This window comes from Pelmatolapia mariae, linkage group LG20 (assembly GCF_036321145.2).
Source record: "Pelmatolapia mariae isolate MD_Pm_ZW linkage group LG20, Pm_UMD_F_2, whole genome shotgun sequence".
Classification (NCBI taxonomy): domain Eukaryota; kingdom Metazoa; phylum Chordata; class Actinopteri; order Cichliformes; family Cichlidae; genus Pelmatolapia; species Pelmatolapia mariae.
Window position 1 is genome coordinate 42,690,061 of NC_086244.1, and position 19,199 is coordinate 42,709,259.

The 19,199-nt window shown below is 39.9% G+C and overlaps 1 protein-coding gene across 2 annotated transcripts; it reads left to right on the forward strand.

The window, feature by feature from the left end:
* The first annotated feature begins 4,851 nt into the window (after positions 1 to 4,851).
* Positions 4,852 to 19,081, forward strand: LOC134619384 (rho-related GTP-binding protein RhoA-C). Of its 2 annotated transcripts, none has more exons than XM_063465194.1 (5): positions 4,852 to 4,939; positions 11,431 to 11,586; positions 13,619 to 13,739; positions 13,833 to 13,963; positions 16,257 to 19,078. In XM_063465194.1, the coding sequence occupies exons 2-5, from the start codon at positions 11,431 to 11,433 to the stop codon at positions 16,428 to 16,430; spliced, it is 582 nt and encodes a 193-aa protein (XP_063321264.1). In that variant the 5' UTR covers positions 4,852 to 4,939; the 3' UTR covers positions 16,431 to 19,078. The 2 variants fall into 2 exon arrangements, with proteins under 2 accessions (XP_063321264.1, XP_063321265.1); XM_063465195.1 differs by having other exon boundaries at positions 4,870 to 4,917; positions 16,257 to 19,081.
* The last annotated feature ends 118 nt before the right edge of the window (positions 19,082 to 19,199 follow it).

Consider the following 19,199-nt stretch of genomic DNA (forward strand, 5'->3'; position numbering starts at 1 on the left):
ACAAACAAGCCGCGAAGCGCTCAACGGAAGCGTTTAAATTTGCCACTGGTTTGAAGCAGCCAATCACAAACGTTGTATTCGCCAACTTGTCACTTATTGGCTTATGCAATGTAAAACGTATTACGTAACCACGTAATCACAAAACTTAAAATCTGCGTGATTTTGTACAGTGATGTGTGAAATTTTGAATACGCCGGCTCCAGTCCACATAATATTGAATATACGTTGTTATTTTTTTTAGAAATACACACCCACAAGTTGTTAAATTCAGTGTCACAAACTGAATCATCCAAAAATACAAATGTTTAATATGTGACTTTCTTTTCGTTCGCTTAAAGATCGTTAAATAGGCAGCCACTTTTTCTTCCTCCAAACTTTTATGTCTTATAAACTGTGTAAATGGGTACATTCATCAGCTAAGGAAAAAAATACAAAAACTGATGGAACAAAAAATAATAAATAAAAAATCAGCAAACGTTACAGTTACACATCATGATGTCAATGTATGATAGCACATACAGATAAACGCACACAACTAAATTATAAAATAATGAAATGCACGACTGATTTTGTTCCTGCCTATGTGTTAACCCTGCGACAGACTGGCGACCTGTCCAGTGTGTACTCTGCCTCTCGCCCAAAGACAGCTGGGATAGGCTCCAGCGCCCAGCGACCGTGAAAACGATAAGTGGAAGCGAATGGATGGATGGATGGATGGATGATTTTGTTCCTTCCTATTTTTCTTATGACCATGAAGTTTTCCAAAAGTAATGCACGTTCTTTTCAATTTAGTCTTCATCAAAATAACAATATACAACACTATATACCGTTTATTAAATAAATGAAATATTTCACCACACATACATCTTAACAGTCCTACTGAGTATCTTCCTTTGCTACATCCTTTCAGGCAGATAGGACTCACACAGGACTCCAAGCTAGAAGTTCAGTAGCTTATTTGCAGGATAACAAGGGGAGCAATGATACAGGCTTGGGTCTCCAAAAGCAGACAAATCACAGTTACTCCTCTCCACAGAATGATTCCTCACCAGACATCAGCCCACCAGTCAACTGTCTCCAAACAGAAAAAAGTCTATCACGCTATAAATAATGCCTCAATTAGTCTTTTAATTCATTTAATTCATTTAAGGTTATTTATTTGAGGTAAGCACCGATGATCACTGATGATCAATAAACCAATAGGATTGTCTTTTATTTGAAATGGGTTTGCTGTGGGGATGGACTGTGCTGAGGCTAAATAATCAGTAACTCCCCTCAGAGTTATTGTTTTTCATAAGAAACATTATTATTGTAATACTGTTAACAGCATCATGTTCTGTTAAACACAATGCCTGTGGTTTTGTGAATACCTTTATAAAATCATCCTAAATGTAGTCAAGTGAAATAAACACGTGATGACATTTTATTTATTTCATAGTTTATTTCTAAGAGTGTAGTAGATAAAAACACTGACAGCTGCAGAGGTCGTGTCTGATGTGTTGAACATGAAACAGGAAGTGCTGATCTGAAATCTGGTCAGAATGAATCCAGGTGAAGGTGTGTCACAGGTTAATCTGGTTGGACTGACTGACAGCGTAGCACGGGAGGACTAACATCCACTCCCGCATAGCAAAATTGGTATGGCCCGGATCTGTCCCACACAATATGCTTACACATGGCCCACATACCGCAAAGAATGATGGCCCTTTGGTGGCCCAGACCTGGTTTGTCAGAGGTGGCCCACACATGGGCCAGCACAAGGCCAGTTGCATAGACACTGGTGGTCCTGTGCTGGCCCATGTGTGGATTACCTCTTGCAAACCTGATCTGGGCCACCAAAGGGCCGTCATTCTTTGCGGTATGTGGGCCACGTGTAAGTTGTGTGCAGCCACAGGCCAGTTGTAGGCACACTGCTGGCCCTGTGCTGGCCCAGAACAGTTTCAGCTCTGGCCCCAGATGCCAGCCTGTGTGCTTCCTAACTACATTCATACACATTCACAATCTTGACATGCAGACTGGAGGAGCCAGGGATCGAACCACTAACCTTCCGATCAGTAGGTGACCTGCTCTACCTCCTGAGTTACAGCCACCCACTGGCAAAGATGAGTAAACCGTCACTAGGTTTTGGATACAGTGTACACTCACAAACCAGTCAAACCTGCATTTGAAACTTTGGCTACCATAGCAGTATAGTAATGCAACATGGCATTTGGGTCTTCTAACTTAAATAGGAAAATAAGAACATAAATAGTGCCATCATTACCAGACCTGGCCCACATCTGGCTGACATACATCCTGCCATGACACCAGTCAGTCAGAAGTGCCAGCTTGATGCCAGATCCGTGCCAGACCTGTTTTCTATGAGCCTGGGCCACAAAAACCAAACCACAACCGAGCCAGATATGGCATGCCATCACGTGACAGTGCCATCTATGCCAGGCCTGGCCTGTATCTGGATGACATACGTCTTATCATGCCAGAAGTCAGCCAGCAGTGCCGGGCCAGACCTGCTTGCTATGTGGGCTGTGAGTGCAGATGTTATGAAATGTGTGCTGTAGTTGTAGTGCTCACCATCCTCACATCAACAGTTTAATGTTGGTGAAATTACAAGCACGGATCAGCGCAGACACACCTGCATTGTTCTTCAGCGTTGTAGCGTCACCAGTTAAACTTGAATGCTGTTCAATGTCTAAAACAAAGCGTCAGCAGACTGATGTGTCATGTTGAAAACAATGAGCACAGAAATACATATTTAAAGATGAAATAGTGACCACATTCATTTCCTTGGTTTGTAGGTAGAGGCTCCTGAAAAGCAAGTCTACCGCACATCTGTTTGACCAACACCAGTTAATGTGAAACACCGGGACAACCAGCAGCACTGCCGATGTTTGTTACAATGTTTAGGGTAAGGATTAAAATTTAGGTGCATGTTGAGGGTCAGTCAGTGAGGTTCAGCTGCTGTGAGACTGCAAGTGGCAAAAATAAGTGCCATCATTTGGCAGCACTGTTGATTTAGGTGGAGAAAAATGTATCTCACACCGATATGGAATATGTGTACATCAAAAATGTTAAAACATGTGCTGTAAGTGAATAGTCCTAACTAAATGCTGTTAATTTGAATCTAGTATCTGACCTTGAAATGACTACTTATTCATATTACTAAAACAATGTTTTGGTTTGTTTTTCAGCTGGAGTCTGTGAGCCAGGAGAACGGGAACTGGCATCACTATCAGCATTTGGGCGTTTTACTGGAATGGGCTGGATTTTGAGTCCAGAAGGCCCTCGTGTAATTTGATATTTACTTTGAAACATGGTAAAAATTAAACAATATGTAAACTCTTCTAAACTACAGACATCAGACTGTCTGTCTCCACTTTCTCCACTTTAATGTTAAATATATTATTTATACTCTATACTCGACTTTGTCTACTGTATGTGGTCAAAACTGCTTGGTCCCAATAAAACCTTTGCTGAGTCACATTGTATTTGTTTTTGCTTTAAATCTAAACTCTGCCCGCCAAGATATTTGATGGAGTGCTGAGCAACTTTGGGTTTGCCTTCTTTATTTAACACTCAGCTTGGCCAGTACAACCTAACAGAATGATCTAAAGTAAGCTGCTAGTAACAAGTGGTCAGTGCAGACTAAGTGATATTGTCACCCCCAAAAGCGTGTGACTTCATGATCCAAAGGGCAAGCAGCTGTACACTGACTGCACTGGTGCAGTTATCAAGAAGAGGGGACTGTTTTTATCTGACAGTGGCTTGCATGGCAGTTCTCCAGATGGGGCAGTCTCTGATAACTGCATCATTGAAAAACTGATTCAAATCAGTTCATTCAAAAGTTATTACTTCCAGCTTTTTAAGAAGTGCAGATTTTTAAAATTACTAATATTGTGTAGTCTTTTAACATAAAACAGCACGAAAAAATATGCTGATTCATGAAAATTTTAGAATACATCCTCCCCTCAAAGTTTTGTGTATTTTCCACAAATTGACCACTGGAAAATGGACAGATTGTCAGGTTAAATGTGTGATATTGACAAAATTCCATGGTTCCCTCTAATGTGATATCAACCAGCAATGTGACATGTCCCTATGTTAATAATTCCTGAATATTGTATGTGTATGTTGTTGTTTTAAAGTGGGAAAAATTATTTTCCAAACAGGATATGGGATAAATAAACCATTTCTCATCATCATCAGAACAACAGACTGACAGAGCAACCAGCGTTGCTCCTATGCTGCTACAGACACGACAGTGATTGAGGTGCAAACCTCCTTAATCTCAAAACTGATTGCAGCTATAATTAAATTATGATGATTCAGCATTTAGGCACTGGCCTGGCCTTGTTTCTTTGATTCTTTCATGTTGTTTGCCATTTTCAGTATGATTATTCAGCATGTCTGGCTGTTTGAGAGTAATTATGAAAACAATATGTTTTTCACATACTTACAGTCTTCACTTTCAGTGCCCTGACTCACTTGAAAAAATTCATATATGCTCTGCAGAATTTTAACTTGTGTGGGTAACATACAGGGTAATACATCTGCAACACGAGCTATCAGCGGTGACCCTTCAGTATAACATAGAACTTCAGAAACGATGAAGGGGATGCTGTGGGTGTCAGCTGACCTTGTTTCATATAATTTAATAGAGAAATGCTTTATATACCAACTGCGCTCTAAACACGAACATCCCTGGGAGGCTGTACTCAGGGGAACAACCTTTCAGGCTCTCGGTTAGGGCTAAACAATGTATGGAGACTTTTCATAATATGCTATTTTGGTTGGCTAAGTTGCCGTTCACTCAAGACTTCAACGTATCCTATTGGCTGAAAGTATGTGGTTTGGCCGGGACAATCCTCGTAGCGCTTTCGGGGGCGGGACTGTTGGTTCTGACAGGAAAACTAAAGAAAGGCGAGTATCTCGCAGGAAAAAGGTAAAACTCTGATTGCTCAGAATCTCCCTTTGCTTTTTAAATTCCTAGCGTTGAAGCTGGTATCAAGTAATATGCTTCTTTCTCTAAAGTGTGTGTGTTTAGGTCGACAAGAGGCCAGCTATCATGAAGAAGTAAGCAAAGTTAGCAAGCTAATGATTAGCTTCCGTAGACGAGACGGAAACTGCAGCTAGGTAGAAGTTAGCCGACACTCCGGTGACCTAAAGAGGTCAACGGGCTACTTCAGAACTGAGGAAACATTAGCGTGCCAAGTTTTATGTAACTTCATTTCACCAGCGTTGAGCTGAGTTACAAGTGCCCCCTCCATTGGAGAGAAGTATCATTAAGGAAGTGAAGTTCTAAAGCAGCATAATATTACAAAATCCCCAGATAACCGAGGCTTAAACTCTCAGCAGTGTATAACGGTAAACTATCTTGTTGTGAAGTAGTTAATGGTTCGTATAGGTATTTACAGAAAGACTAGTCGTTTATAGTATAACTGGAAAGTTAGTTAGGAGATCGATGTACTCAAAATATGTCTGCCTTTACTGAACTGCGTTTGAGCGGACGTCTTCAGGAAATAGTGATGTCACAGAAATACATCCTGAAATTACTGCTTTGGATAAAGAAGAGTCACAGCGCTTGAATGGGTTTATCGAGACAATTTAAAAGCCAAATTGTGGCATTTGTGAGCCAACGTATTTATATTGGGTGCCATATTTAGTCAAAAGGACAGAAACTTGGTCTTAACTATCATAACTGTACTTTATTGTGTAGTGATGTGTTCAGTGTTATTGCCACACACCCCCCAAAAATACTATAAGAAGTTTAATTTTTGACATGGTTGTCATATGTAATAAAAACATGTCCACTAATGCTTTTAGCAAAACTCATAATTATTTATGTAAGAGATTAGTTCATTAGATTTATTTTTCTAAAAAGGCAGCTTGGTCCAAAATAACTTGGAAAGTTGAAAAATAAAATTTAGTTTTTAATAATTTCAATTATCAAGGGAAAAAAATAACCCAAACTACCTGGCCCTGTGGGGAAAAAGTTATTGGCCCCCTTGAGTTGAATTCAGTTTCACTCACCACCGAGGCCTGATTACTGTCAGACCAGTTTAATCAAGAAATTGCTTAAATACAACCTGTGTCACAACGTGAAGTAGGCTAAAAGATCTCAAAAAGTAACAAACCATGCCAAAGTCTAAAGAAACTCAAAAAGAGTTGAGAAACAAAGTAACTGACATCTGTCTGGAAATGGTTACAAAGCCATTTTTAAGGTTTTGGGACTCCAGGGCACCACAGTGAGAGCCATTATCCACAAATAAAGAACACTTGGAACAGTGGTGAACTTCCCAAAATTGACGATGGGCGATATATTTGCACATGCGCAGACTTTTTGATGGGCGGAGCAATGTAATCATGGACTGATTTGCATGTTTACAACACAGAAGAAGTCCAAACATGGACAAACTAATTTCCCCCCAAAATTGGGGCTGTCAGCCCTAGCGCGGTCATCACGATTAACCCGATTAAAATTTTGAATGCGCTCAACCCATCTGGAGCACAGAATGAACAAACTTTGGACAAACTGCTGAAATGCGTTGACAGAGACATTTCAGGGATTTTAATTCAGTCTGCGCTCCAGATGAGTTAATTGTTTATCGCGTTAGTCGTGATGATGGCATGTTAACGCTGACAGCACTAAAAAAATATAAAGTCGCCAATTTGGGATTTCTTTGGCTTTAAACCAGATGACAGAGGTAAACCTAAGGATGTAACCAAAGCGGTGTGCCGCTTGTGCAGACGTATAGTGTGAGCAAAGTACTCAAACACGGCTAACTTACATGAGCATGTACGTGTCCACCATCCGCCTGAGTATGCTAGGCTATCACCAGCTTCTGCAGCTCCATCAACAAGCATTTGGGTGCACTCAGAGGAGGGTGCATTTGCTCACAGATGAAAGAGGGTGCTGTTAAAACAGCGCTATTATTTTTCTTTCTGTTGACTGCTTCTATTAGCTCCATCATTATTAGCAAATGTACTCATGGACAAATAAATCAATCAATCAATAAATAAATACTTTTTTTTTTCCTACGGATCTTGGAAGCTAGCTGACCAAAATGAGTAACATCCAAGCCATCAATACATATGGCTGACTATTCATCTAATGCCCATCTCCACTAGTAAGGTAGCCACAGTAGAAGATATGTCACTGATAACAGGAACTCCTCACAGTACTCGCAGGTCTTCACCTGAAGTCGAGCACTTCGAGCCTCTGCGAGCAATGGAAACAGGCAAGGTGAGGATTAGTAAGTGTCAGAACTGCAATCCTTGATGAAACACAACGCATTCGCAAATACATCAGGAAGATGACCTCCTGAGTTTAGCTGCTCCATGATGTCTTAGGCATCCATACTTCCTCATGGAAGAGGAAGTATGGATGACTGAGCCCCTGCGTGTGATGTACCATTGACAGATGAAGGAAGTGGATGACATCAAGAAATCCTACCAGTTCCTAGAAGAGGCCGGCCTACAGGACAGCACAGAGGCTGTGATCATGGCACATGCCTCTATGGATCTAAGCACCAGATCCATAAAGGCGGCTGTCACAGCTGACAGGACCCAAGTTACAGACTGTGCAAAGGGACCCTGGAAACTGTGAAACACATAGTACCAGGATAAAACCTGGTGAGTGTTGTTCCTGGAATCCAGCACATTCCAGGAACAACATCTGAGACCTCTTTCCAGGAGAAGAGCGCAGTCCTAGGAACAGCTAAGATACAGAACTAGTGCTGGGCGATATGACGATATATATTGTGTGGACGATAGAAAAGTGTCTATCGTGCCATTTGTCTTCTATCGTTTCTATAGTTTCTAACCCTAATTTTATAAATTATTACATAAAATATATCATTAACCCTTTACAACCGGTCAGAGCAGGCACACTCCGTTTTACCTAACTATTTTTAAATCCCTGTAGAACTGGAACCACGTAAGGTAGCACAATAATGTTTTTGCATATGAAACCGTAGGAGTTGTACTTGCATCTTATTCCATTAGTTTGCCCTAGGTCACGGTTTCCTTCCACATATAGCTTTGCAAAAATTGCATAAAAAGCACTTCCAGCAACAAAAACATAATATTCCAGACTTGCAGCAACAAAAACATAATATTCCAGAAACACGCTTTGCCGATCCGATCAGCTGTTCATAACACTTCCTACTTGGAATATGAGTCAGCGCGAACTATCGCATGTCCGCCATTACCTGTCCGAAACCGGAAGTGGCGTCATTTTCGCGGAAATGTAGTTTTTTACCTTCAAAGCCTATGTTGGTGTTTTTAAAAGTCATGTTTGACTTTATGCTTTTCTGTATCGTTTCTGGGATGCTTAGAAGTCAAATTACACTGTTGGAAATAGTTTATTTTGATGCACATGCTGGTTTTTTTGCAAATTTGCATTATAATATTTATTTTCATTTTTCCTGTAGTATATTAAAATTAGTGTATCTCAAAAATAAAACTATGAAGACACTCAAAATAAATTTCTCGTGGTTGGAAACTATTTTGTGCAACTTTTTTGTATTTACAGTTTTGAGGGATAAGCCTCTTAAATTTCTCTAACTAGAAATATATCTACAAAACAAAACAAAAACGATTTTCAATTTTTTTTGTAGTTTATTGCACTTTTTTTGCAATTTATGTAGTTACTATGCACTTAATGCATACATATTATTAAAATTTGGGCTATAACGGTTGTATTGATGTATAGCAACTTGAAATGCTCCCACAAATGGCACTACAGCATGTAAAATGTAAACATAAGCTCTGGCGGACTTGGTTCTATGGTTGGTCTTAAAGGGTTAAATAGCCTGTGCAAATATATTAGTGTTGTCTTCTCACTATACATACTCTGAACTTTATGCAAGAGAAAATAAAGTATAAAAAAATGATATTTTTCGCAAAGAAACTCCGTCTTGTGGTTTTGCGACATGGTGCTGCTTTACGTGCACCCGGATTTGTGACATGCTTTACGGTAGAGCTGGGCGATATAAGATTTTTTCATATCACGATATGTTTTTTTCATTTCAGGCGATTACGATATATGTCATGATATAAGCCAAATTATAACTACGCTGGCACGGCTGGCAGCCTTAACCCAATTTCCCTCGGGATGAATAAAGTATAATCAATCAAATAACTATATTTGTAAGATTTAAATGTGCCGTTGCTCACGAGTAAAATGTGAAATAATCTGCAGCTTGTTTTGAATTAAATATTTATTTCCCATAATAAGTTTAACAGGGTAGATGTACTTAAGGAACATGAGACTTCAGTTTCAGATAAATAAAGGCAAATATTGCAAACTACACAAAAGGCAGCCGCTAAAGCGTTTAAGTTTCAAAATAGAACAAACAAAACAGACTAAATTGTCAATTCCACTTAGAAACAAAATTTTAATTCTAAAAATAAATCTTAGTTTGTTTTACAGAAGAACAGACAAAATTGACTAACTTTTGTCAATATCAAATAAACTGAGAACTAAAAGGAAATTCTCAATCTCTCCTTGTTGTATAGCTTAGCTTTTCAAACAGTTTTAACAGTGACTTTAGTCTGACAAAAGCCGAATGACGAATTAGCGCTTTCAGTCAGAGATTGAGCATGCACCGGTTTATTGTATTTCCAGACTTGCTTTCGGCACAATTTACAGTGCGCGCTACTCTGTTTTTTGTCAGACTTGAAATAGCCGAAATACCTTCACACTACGGAACTTTTATGGCCCTTCCGTTCGACAATCTCTCCGGCATTGGAACCATCATCGGTTTTCTCTTCGGTAACCTTCGCTCACGCTCTCGGTTGATTTTTCTCTAGTCGGCACACTTATTTCCTCCATTACCCGGGCGGCACGGCGGCTGGCAGCCGCTTCCCAAACAAATACACATGTGCGGCTTGGCACTTGTGCTGTACGTAACAAGTCACGTGACGTGACGCTGCGGCTGTGATTGGTTCGGCTCTGTGCTACTTAATTTGGATTGGCTGTTCTTTTTTTTAAGAGGACAAGAGGGATGAGGCCTATCGCAATAGTTTAATTTTTCTATCGAGAAAAAGTTATTTCGCAATACATATCGTTATCGTTTTATCGCCCAGCTCTACTTTATGGTAACTCAAAACAAAGACTGCACCCTCTCCACTCGCTGTTTACAGACTGCATACTTTCCAGATGACCACAGGTCAGGTGGTATATCGTGATATATATCGTTATCGTGATATAAAAGAATTCATATCGTGATAAATATTTTTTCCATATCGCCCAGCACTATACAGAATGCATAATAGCAGGATGTCAAGTTGGGACTGGTATTGGTGATTCTTCAATATGCCTCCTGTCTGGAAAAACTAGTCACATGCATTGTTCAGGTGTGAGTTGGGCCCATTCTTCAACACAAACTTTCTTCAAATTCTGTGGTGGTCCTTGGCTCTTGGACGACACTTCTGATAAGTCTTTTCCTGCAGGGAACCATCCTATCCACAAAGGATTGGATGGTTCCCAACATCTGGGAAGAATTTCATGTCAGTAGCGCCTTTACAAATATATTCCCTTAGAAAACTGGTGACATGTTCAATACTTATTTTACCTGCTGTATTTAAAAACTAGTCCACCTACCTAGATACAGCAAGCTTCTTTATTTTTTTAACAAACCTGTGTTGTGCCTAATTTAGGGAAAATATGATTCAGCACCACTTTCCTCCTTAGGACCCTTAAAGGAAGTTTTGGAATATAATTCTCAAACTTGGATAAACTTTTCTTCCATGTTTTCATTCATTGTGTGGTTGAACTTCATGCAGCTGTACACTTTTTCTTTTGGTTTTTGGTGTTGCAAACATGCATCACAACGCACAGTTTTCAAAGCTCAACTGTTGAGGATTGACCATGACATGTGTGAGTGCTCACACTCTGCAGGAAACCGTTATTTTGCGGCACAAGCAATAGAAAAGAATGTGTTTCAGAGTGTGTGAACGGGCCTATAGGCTTTAAATGTTTTACAAATCCCTGCATTCCATTTTCAGGCAAAGCAGTGGCTCTCTGATACAGTTGTGTCTGGTTTAGTTACAGAGGAACATTAATAATGTCCTCATCAGGCACTCTACCTGCAAAGACAGGAAATAACCACAACTGCAAAAGCTAGAACTGTTTTGCCTAACGTTCAAAATAAGCTGTGATGAAACATTACAGTTGAAGTTATTTTGTGATTGGTGAGAAATGTGCAAACATTTTAGGGACCTTACTTCAGCTCTGTCCAAGCACACATTATTTTCTTCTTAGTTTTACGTAGTATTTTCTCACCTTTTCAGATTTCTTATTTCACTGATTTTGTGTTTTCACAAGAGCTCAAACCACTCACCCTAACAAGTTTGTCTTTGGCAATAAACATTTGTGTTAATTTAAATCTCTAGCTTGGCTGATGGATTCTGTACTTTGACTTTTTTCAGATGGCGGCAATCAGAAAGAAACTGGTGATAGTCGGTGATGGAGCCTGTGGCAAGACTTGCCTCCTCATAGTGTTCAGCAAGGATCAGTTCCCGGAGGTCTACGTGCCTACAGTGTTTGAAAACTACGTGGCAGATATTGAGGTGGATGCTAAACAGGTAAGCTGTTCATTCTAACAATAAATGTCAGATTGTTTTATATTTATTGTAGCACAGTAGCATAGCAGTGTGTGTGCTATGTGTGAGGCTAAGAGTTTTAAGACAGGACATATCTAAAGTACTTTAACACCAGCCAATTTTATAAATAGCACATTATATTGTAACTATCGATTGATGTATGTACATTAATATTGAAGCTGGAACTAGCTTTAATTATTTTCTCTGTCTTGGATAGCTTTATGAGTGTTAATATAGATATAGCTGATAGAGTTGTGATATTAAAATTACTGCAAAATTTGCTTTTAACTTACTCAAGTACACCTTGAGTAAAGCTTAACAATAAATAATTTTAACATGGCAGTCTACCACTAATAGATGGTATTAGTCACATGCGTTGCTCAGGTGTGATTTTGGTCCATTCTTCCACACAAACAGTTTTCAAGTCCTGAACGTCACATAGGCCCCTTCTATGAACTCTGACCTTTAGTTCTTTCCAAAGATTTTCAGTTGGGTTCAGGTCAGGTGACTGGACCATTTCAACAGCTTTATTTTCTTTCTTTGAAACCAGTTGACAGTTTCGTTGACTGTGTTGTCTTGCTGAAATGTCCACCTTCATCCTGGTAGATGGCAGCAGATTTAATCAAGAACCTCTTGCTTCATTTTTCTATTCATCTTTCCTTCAATGACATGAAGCGTGTCAGTGCCGTATGCTGAAAAACATCCCCACACCATGATGTTCCAACCTCCAATTTTCAGTGTTGGTATAGTGTTTGTGGGGCGATATGTTGTGACCTCCCAGCATGGTGTGTAGACCAAGTTTGGTATCATCTGACCAGACTAACTTTCCCAGTATTTCACAGGCTTGTTTAAATGTTGTTCAGCAAATTTTCTGTAGCTCCATAAGTGCTCCTTGGCTCTTTGACAACTCTTCTGATAATTCTTTTCACTCTTCTGTCTGAAGTCTTGTGGGGAGCATCCGGTCGTGGCTCGTTGATGGTAAAATGATGTTCTTTTCACCTCCAGATCATGGCCCCAACAGTACTTACTGGATCCTTCAGTAGTTTAGAAATTCTCCTGTAACCCATTCCATCAGTATGGTTGCAAAGGTCAAAGAGAGCTTATTTTACATTATATACATTATTTATGGACATCAGTGGTTTGACTGAACTAAATTCTTTGCTCTTGTATCGAAGTTTGACTGGCCTTAACACTTTGATACAGCAGGTAAAATAAGTATTGAACATGTCACCAATTTTAATAGGTAAATATATTTCTAAAGTTGTTATTGATATGAAATTCCTACCAGATGTTGGTAACCATCCAATCCACACATACAAAGAAGCACAATGAGGCACATCACAAACTAACCACCTCCTATTACCAGTTTTAAATCTCTGTTTATATGTAACTGTAGATACTCGTGTACATACCCTTTCAAACTGAATTTCTGTAATACTGCATCTCACCTGCAGTATCTGTGTGGCTCACGCTTTGGATTCACTGATCAAGCAAAACATGATCTGGAGCCGGGTCATAATTTTACAGTTTAGCAAGAAAACAAACAAAAATGAATCCATTTCCCTCCCAGTTGTAAAACTGGAGCGAGATCTGTCCATCCAAACTATCTATGAATGCAAAATCAAAACAATTATCAATGCGTTACTCAGGATAGAAATTACTTGTAGATCACATTAATCTTGAGAGAATGTCTGCCTCCTCAAACAAGGATCTTGGGGGCAGATGTCACCTAGAGGTTGGTGGGTTGTGCTGCTCTTTTCTTCTCTGCTGTCGCCCCCTTAAGTTTGTCTGCACCTTCATCAGTCGAGTGCTCATGCCCTCGATTTTAGGACTCTGTGTAAGCTAGAACACTAATCAATGATTTACACCTCATGCACTTACATACATGCCTGAATGGCTTCCATCCACCTGTCTTCATAGCATGCTGTTACATGATAAAAATGGGCCTGTGTTTGATGACCCTAAGCAGAATTGGTGTGTGTAGTAGGAGTTAACTATAGTCCCTCCCCTGCAGGTGGAGCTGGCCTTGTGGGACACAGCAGGTCAGGAGGACTATGACCGACTGAGGCCTCTGTCATATCCAGACACAGATGTCATCCTCATGTGCTTTTCCATTGACAGCCCTGACAGTTTAGGTGAGCCTGTTTCTGTTGGTTTCATTAAAAAAAATTAAAAAACTCTTTTATATCTGCTGCATGTTTACCTTGTCCACATTGTACCTGATACAGAGAATATTCCGGAGAAGTGGACTCCAGAAGTGAAGCACTTCTGTCCCAATGTGCCCATTATTCTTGTGGGAAACAAGAAAGACCTGCGAAATGATGAGCACACGCGCCGAGAGTTGGCTAAAATGAAACAGGTCAGTGACGGCATGCACTCATACAGTTTCATATTAAACCCACCACACAAACACTACACTAACATAACTAATGACAAAAATGTCCATAACTTTTGTCTGTCAGCCTTTAGTCTGCTACAGTTTCCACTAACATTCATTAGGTTTTTTTATAGGGCTGCAGCCACTGATAATGAAGAGAAATATATTTACTAACTTTTGTTTTGACATAAACTACAAGTGAAAAGTTTGGACACGGCTTCTCATTCAATGGTTTTTCTTTATTTTCATGACTGTTTACATTGTAGATTCTCACTGAAGGCATCAAAACTATGAATGAACACATAAGTGTGAAATAACTCAAAACATGTTTGATATTTCAGATCCTTTGCTTTGATTCTTGCTTTGCTCACTCTTGGCGTTCTCTCCATGAGCTTCATGAGGTCGTCTCCTGAAATGGTTTCCAACAGTCTTGAAGGAGTTCCCAGAGATGCTGAGCACTTGTTGGTCCTTTGCCTTCACTCTGCGCTCCATCTCATCCCAAACCATCTCCACTGGGTTTAGGTCAGGTGACTGTGGAGGCCAGGCCATCTGGTGCAGCACTCCATCACTCTCCTTCTTGGTCAAACAGCCGTGACACAGCCTGGAGGTGTGTTGGGTCATTGTGCTGTTGAAAAATCAATGATGGCATGTTGCTGCAGGATGCTGTGGTAGCTATGCTGGTTCAGTGTGTCGTTAGTTTTGAATAAATCTCCAACAGTGTCACCAGCAAAGCCCCCCACACCCTCACACCTCCTCCTCCATGCTTCACAGTGCATGCATGTAGAGACCATTGTTCACCATTTCTGCATCACGGGTGGAACCAAACATCTCAGATTTGGACCCATCAGACCAAAGCACAGATGTCCACTGGTCTAATGTCCGTTCCTCGTGTTTCTTGGCCCAAACAAATCTCTTCTGCTTGTTGCTTTTCCTCAGTCGTGGTTTCTTAGCAGCTGTTTGACCATAAAGGCCTGATTCACACAGTCTCCTCTGAACATGTAGAGATGTGTCTGCTACTGGAGCGCTGTGTGGCATCTATCTGGGCTCTAATCTGAGCTGCTGTTAACTTGTGATTTCTGAGGCTGGTGACTCGGATGAATGTGTCCTCAGCAGCAGAGGGGACTCTGGGTCTTCCTTTCCTGGGGCGTCCTCATGTGAGACCGTTTCATTGTAGCGTTTGGTTCTTGCGACTGCACTCGGGGACACAATCAAAGTTTTCCAGACTGACTGACCTTCAGTTCTTGAAGTAATGATGGGCTGTTGTTTCTCTTTACTTAGCTGATTGGTTCTTGCCATAATATGAATTCTAACAGTTGTCAAATAGAGCTGTGAGCTGTGTACCAACCTGACTGCTGCACAACACAACTGATGGTCCCAACACCATTAAGAAGGCAACAAATGAACCCTGACAGGCACACCTGTGAGGTGAAACCATTTCAGGTGACGACATCATGAAGCTCACTGAGAGAAGGCCGAGGGTTTGCAGCGCTGTCAACACAGCAAAGGGCGGCTACTTTGAGGAATCTGTGATACATTTATATATATACATAATTCCATAAACAATCCCGATCAAAAGTTTAAGACCACTTGAAAAATGGCAAAAAATCATATTTTGCATGGTTGGATCTTAACAAGGTTCCAAGTAGAGCTTCAATATGCAACATGAAGAAATGGGAGTGAGACAAAACAATTATTTTTGAAAACAACATTTAAACTGAAACAGGCTGTTTCACAGCTGATCAAAAGTTTAGGACCACACCTCAAAAAAACCTGTAAACCCCCCAAAACAGAAATCAAAGGTCCAAACATGAACTCGGTCATGAGCAGCTCCACCGTTAGTGTTGATCACATCAGAAATTAGTTCCGGCATGCTTGATGATTTACTGGTAAACTTAAGACAGGCTTGTGCATATACCATACTGTGGACAGGTGTGCTTTATACATTTACAGTAAAGAGTTCAGATGGGGAGTGTCTCGAATTGATTCATTGTAATCTGTGGGCTAAATGTGCTCACAGCCAATCTGTGGGAGGGATCAAAGACTTATTTCACTCAATGACAAACAAATCAAAATTACTTTTATGTTTTTGTTTCTGGACCTTCGGTTACTCTTACTGCTCTCCATTAAAATTAATCTACCATGAACATTAGAGTGTGTTCATTTCTTCTAAGTGAGCAAACGTATAAATCCCACAGAGGGTCGAATAATGATTCCACTTCTTCTTTTTCATTGGATTGAGCTGGTTTTCCTTCATGGTTTTGTTCTTCCCAAACAGGAACCTGTGAAGTCAGAGGAGGCGAGAGAAATGGCCAACCGGATCAATGCCTTTGGTTACTTGGAGTGCTCAGCCAAGACGAAGGATGGTGTGAGGGAGGTGTTTGAGATGGCCACCAGGGCGGCGCTACAGGCCAAGAAACGAGGCAGAAAGAGTGGCTGCCTTCTGCTATAGAGTGTCAAGTTACACAGGTTAGGGAGGACAGGAGGAAAGGATCCTTGCCAACAAAAACATTCCTCCTGTTTCTACTTTGTCACCATGCTGTGCAGAATTGAATGGGGCCTTTTCAGGAATAAGGGAGAAAAATCAAACTAGGTCAAAAGGGGAGTGTAAGCATTCATGTCCAAGGTTTAATCTGCCTTTAATCTGTAATCATATCTTTGGATTCATCAAGCCTAAAATCAAGAGAACATGGAAAGAAGGAACCATCTCTCTTAAAGAGGTGCGTTGGGATTTCCAGACCTATGAAGTGGTCTCCGTTATTCTAAATTGCAGCCTGATGGTCTGTACACGAGCCCATCTTTAGAACAGATCCATCCCAGGTGTTCAGTACATTCACAGCTGTATACCATATGAACAAGTTTCTGGGGAACTTGGCTTGCGGCGTTTCTTTGAGTTAACATCCTATTAGTCTGTACTTTTGTCATTTCCTTTATTTCTCTGCAAAGACCAACCAACTCTATACGGACCTGATTTCCTCCTTTATGATGATGAAGTAACCTGTCGCTGCAGGTTCACATTCAAAATCCACACTACCGCTCAAAAGTACAAGTCGCCAAATGTCAAATTAAATAATTCAATAAAAATCACACTTTTATTCTTTAAATTCTTTAAATGAATCCTAAAGTGAGTAGAAAACATATTATTGATATTAAAAAGGTTAGAAATAATGATTTTTGCAAAAATAATCGAGTCTTTCCAGCATTCTACCATCAGTTTGCTGACATTTTAGTTCATTCTTCCAGAAGCTCCCAGTTTAATGTGGGTGAGAGTGGACTGAGACCCAATGACAATGATTATCTGTTCATAAAACTTTCTCCCTGACTTTCTCTGTCCAACATCTGTTCTTTTTCCCCCACTTTATTTCTAAAGCACTTTAAAAACAACATAACAGCTGACCAAAGTGCTGTACAGAAAATATAAGAACAAAAGAATAAATCGGTAAAAGTACATACAAAGGGGGTAAGAAGATGACAACTCTCACTGGGTTAAAAGCCAAGGAGAAAAGGTGTGTTTTTAAAAACAGTGAGGGGTGGAGCCTGCCTGACCTCCAGAGGCAGCTCATCCCACATTTTGGGAGCCAAAGCTGCAGAAGCTCGGCCTCCTTTGGATTTATAAAAGCACCTGGTTAGCTGATGTAAGAGCATGTGACGGCATGTAAAGGTGAAGCAGCTCAGGGGCAAAACCATTAAGAGAATTAAAAACAAAAGAATTTTAAAATGGATTCAAAACCTTTACCCATCTATTCATTTTATAAGGTGGTCTTTTTTCCCCCACTGTTTTTAAGCAGGCGTTCCTGATCTGCTTCTCAGCTCTTGTCGTTTAGTGTTTAACAGGTGTTGTTCTCCGACAGCAGACTCATGTATTTGGCCTGCTGCTCAGTTGGGCTGTTCTATAAAGGGAATAATATTGTGTACAATGTTCTGGGCAGTTTCCTGCATGCAATAAATTTAACATGAAATTTCCCCTTGTGGGACTAATAAAGGTATATATAAAAAAAAATAGCGTTCACTTTCATTGCACATTATGGTTGAACACACAAAGGATGATGTTTCAGTTACTCAGCTAGCTAGAAGTTTAAAAATGTAACGAATTAACCTTCTAACATGATAAACCTGAATTAGTAACAACATGCCATTGGAACACTGTGTGCTAAGAATCGGCCTTTCTACTCCAATACAGGTATTCCAATAAAATTACAGTAATGCATGATTACGTTAGTTGTGTATGATGTAGTCATAGTCTGTGGTTCATTTCTGACTTTTTTTTTTTCAAAATAAAAGTCTGCGCTTCTCTTTCAAAACAAGGACTTTCTGTGTGATGCCAAACCTTGTAAGATTAAATTACCAGTGTTTTGTACAACTTTTAAAAATTTGATTGCTCGATTTTGTTTTTCAAGTCATTAAACTGATGTGAACTGTCTAACACTGTATGTAGTTGGCTATAGAAGCGCTAACAAAGGCAAATGATCCTGAACAGAGTTTTTGTTAACTGTCAGATATTAAAGAGGCCTTGGTACCTCTGACCCAGAGGAGTGGATGTTTATAGAAGAAAGGATTGTGTTCGAGTCGAGCAGTTCCAGTTTTAATGCGACACCTCCATGTTTCTGATCTGGTCTTGTTCACCTGCTGTCTTGAAGAATTCAGTATAATGTACAATTTCTACAACACTAATTCCATCAGTGCTACAGTTAGACTGTAACTAGAAGGCTTTTAAGACTGGACACACTTGGTAAAGAACAGTGTTTCTCTTTTAATATCTTTGTGTTGTACTGATGGAATTATTGGAAATTTACATTATGCTACTTTAAAGCATGTTGTGAGGCTAATATGTAACTCATTATTTAAGTACATTTATTAAGAACATTTATAGTGTACCTATATGTTTTGTTTTTCTTTCCTGCTCTGCATTCCATTGTATGCTATTTTAACTATGGGATATTCTATCAGCTTACTTTTGTATTATTTGCACATAGCTTCAAATGTCTGTGTCGTATAAAAACACACAATGTCCAAATTCTGAAATGCAAAATGCAAGGATCTTCTATAGGATTGGTTATTTGTAAGCAAAATATTCTTTTATATCCAGTAGTCTTTTGTAAAGTTTTCTAAAGGAAATACATTTGAGAATGACCAAATCTGCTGTGTGTGTCACTTCTCCTGTGTTTTGTCCTCTTACCCACTTAGAGTGCCCAAGTCTTGGCTCAAGATGGTGAGCATGATG